This window comes from Cynara cardunculus (assembly GCF_001531365.2).
Source record: "Cynara cardunculus var. scolymus isolate 2C chromosome LG 2, CcrdV1, whole genome shotgun sequence".
Lineage (NCBI taxonomy): Eukaryota > Viridiplantae > Streptophyta > Magnoliopsida > Asterales > Asteraceae > Cynara > Cynara cardunculus.
In genome coordinates, this window is record NC_037529.1 from 22,096,617 (window position 1) to 22,099,891 (window position 3,275).

General features: G+C 28.8%; 1 protein-coding gene across 1 annotated transcript; it reads right to left on the reverse strand.

The window, feature by feature from the left end:
* Positions 1 to 1,542: 1,542 nt before the first annotated feature.
* LOC112507974 (EG45-like domain containing protein) lies at positions 1,543 to 3,012 on the reverse strand. The gene is made up of 3 exons (XM_025112737.1): positions 2,899 to 3,012; positions 2,480 to 2,777; positions 1,543 to 1,687 (listed from the first exon to the last, which is right to left on the reverse strand). Exons 1-3 carry the CDS (start codon positions 2,951 to 2,953, stop codon positions 1,681 to 1,683), a joined length of 360 nt encoding a protein of 119 aa, XP_024968505.1. The 5' UTR covers positions 2,954 to 3,012; the 3' UTR covers positions 1,543 to 1,680.
* Positions 3,013 to 3,275: the final 263 nt, after the last annotated feature.

Here is a 3,275-nt window from a genome sequence, read left to right on the forward strand (position 1 = left end):
TTGTCTCTGATGAATTTACAAAGCAAGTTCTTCAGCGATCACTGAACATACTCAGTGATGATCGCTGGAACTGAAAATACAGAAACACAAATACAACGTGAAAGGAAAAAAAAAGGATTATCATCAAATCACTGAGAGAGAGGATCAACAACATATCATGCTCCTAAAAAAACATATTTTTACAGACAGCTTGGTAAAATATATTATTTGGGACTGGACTGGTTAATGAAACAGATTGACGTAATCTGAAACCTGTTTCATACCAATCCAAAACTTGTTTCATACCAGTCTGATTCATGATGAGAATACATTAACAGTGAAACTAGTTTCATTATTCGTCTGTATAATGAAATTTGAGCCAGATATGGTTCAGTCAATGGAACATTTTTCAAAATCTGAATAACATGTTTTCGTTAATGAAATATGTTTCATCATTGAAATTGGTTTTATGGACTCCACAATTCCAAAAACTGAATAACATTGTTTCAGTAGTAAAAATTGTTAAAATGTTTCATAACCAAAATGGAATCAGTTTCATGGTTTCTAACCAAGATGAACTCGGTTTTACATATGAAACTAAATATTGTTTAATCAATGAAACACTTCAAGAACTGAATAATAATATTTGATTTATTTTTTAATTTGTTTCATGTTTCTAACCAAAATGAAATCGTTTTCATGGTTTATAGCCAAAATGAAATTGGTTTTATTAATGAAACCAAATATGGTTCAGTCAATGAAACATTTCAAGAACTTGAATACTATTATTTCATTAATGAAAGTAGTTTCATGGTTCCTAACCAAAATGAAATTAGTTTCATTTTTTAAACATTTTGAAAACTGTATAACATGGTTTCATTAATAACATTTGTTTTACGAATCAGAACAAAACAATATACTCAATTTTTGGAAAATATCACAACTATATTATTAATAAATCAATACCTACTTGTGATTTCATAAGAAATAAATTATTACAAATACACTTTGTAATTGATGTATATTTTTAAATTAATAAAAGAATATAAAATATTAATGCTAACAATTATAATTAAAATAAATTGATTTATACCTTCCTTAAAAACAGTTACTATACTTAATTTTCCATATTTAAAAACAATTAAAACATTACCAAGATTAACCATTACAAAGTAAAATGATATTCATACCCTTATTCATTAAAAATAAAAAGAAAAACATGTAATTATTATATTGGTTGATGGTGATTTCTATAGTTTGCATAAAATAGACGGTTTACAATCTAACTCCCTCTATATATGTGTGTGTGTGTGTGTATATATATATATATATATATATAATGTATATTTCAAATGTAATCATGTCCATTTGTACAACTAATACAACTCAATCAATTGAGATATTTATGGAGATGATGAGAGTTCATTTATTATGATTTGAATATTTATGGAAAATAACTAGAGTTTATTAATTATGATCAATACTTTATATTAGGAAACAATCAAAGTTTTTATAAAATCACATATTAATTAAATTAAATGAACGATTGAAATTGAGTTGTATTAATTATACAAATATAAAGAATTATATAATAAGTCACCCTTCCCACTCTCACTATCTATCTATGTATAAAAGATAAGTTGAAGTTGGTCGTTGATTAAATATGAACAAAAGTATTGGCTATTGCACCCTTGACTATCTTCACACCCTGCATGTGAAACATTGAGATTCCCATCAATGTCTTCAAAAGTGATATAATTATTTATTTATGTCAAAGATAAAAAAAAAAATCAGCTTTCAAACTAGGAGATAATTAAGTTTTTGAGTAAGCTATAAATTTGGTAAAATTTGTGACTAATATAATATGTAAAATAAACAAATTATGAAATAAATATATGTTAATCAATACATTAAATTTAGGATGTAGATAGAAAAAAATAATGGTAAATAACATCGGTTCTCAAAGTTATCACAATTTATTAGTTTTCAAACTCGGAAACCGTCCACAATACATCATGTATCCCTCTCTATTATGAATATGGAATTGTTATTTATCATGAATAATATATTAATAATTAATAACACGTCTATGTTTCTAATCAATATATATGTTACATGTGGCCAGAAGTATAAATAAATCACACAGGCATGTTTTGGATGAAAATGTATGGAATAACTTCAGGCAAGATAATATATTCTCTTAGAAGGCTTTGTGTAGAGCATAATAAATATCCATGACTTTTTCCTTATCCTACTCGTGATGGATTCTATCTTATAAAAAGGTAGCGTCATGATTATCTTATAAAAAGGTAGCGTCATGCTAATCTTGTCTCTATCGTTTCAACATGCTTATGCCATGTAAGGAATATTAAAAGTAGTCTTCGAGAAGCAATTTTAATCTTTAGAAATCGGGATAAACATTAATGAGTTGAATAGTGTATAATCAACCATAAATTTCTACGCTTGTAATTTGTATTGTTAAAAGGAGAAGAAGCCTTACTGCTGAAATTCAATGTTGATTGACGAAATCTGATTGGCGATGGTGCCAAAAGCAGTGTCGGAAAGAACCATGGTGGTACCCATGCTCGTAGGTCTAGAAGCAGACGTTTTTGCTCGATCGATGATCTTAACTTGAATCGTTTGGCCAGGAATGCATGTTCGTGGTATAACTGCACTTATACATCTCACCAGATATTGTCTCCCACAAGCAGCACCGTTATCCCATATCCCCTCTCCGGCTGCCGCAAACAAATTACTAGACGGAAATTGAGAAGCATCGTTTCCATAACATGCCGAGGCTACAAAATGTTTCGTTTTTGATGAATTGGAAGGATTCTTGTTGGTTAACTAATAATTGAAAGTTGAAAACACGAGAAAAGACAAGAGGCAGAAAGAGTTCGGTAATTGTAATACACTTACGCGTGTATGGTGGATTGTACATGCTAGCCGTGCCCACCTCGCAACATACAACCATGAAAAGCGTTGAAGTTAGAGAAATAGAAATCCATTGAAGGAGATATTGAAGCTTGGAGTTGGAGTTGGAGTTGAGCATCATCCTATATATCCCTATGGGACGAAGAAGTGATAACTTACAAGATAGGTGTTATATATATATATATATATGTGTATGTATGTGTGTATAAAAGTCAACATGACAAATAAATGCCGTTACAACCAATACCAAACACAAGTATATTTATTTAAAATAGTTGATTTGCAATTAAATACAAAAAAATAATACTAAAAGGATTCTTAAACTTGAAAAGTCATATCTATGGTAAAATAATAATTATATA

What these genes read in the sequence shown, in the direction of transcription:
- LOC112507974 (XM_025112737.1), bottom strand. Translation starts at nt 2,953, where the DNA reads ATGGTTGTATGTTGCGAGGTGGGCACGGCTAGCATGTACAATCCACCA. An exon ending in GTACAATCCACCATACACGC is followed by an intron (nt 2,778 to 2,898) that starts GTAAGTGTATTA and finishes AACATTTTGTAG; the next exon opens with CCTCGGCATGTTATGGAAAC.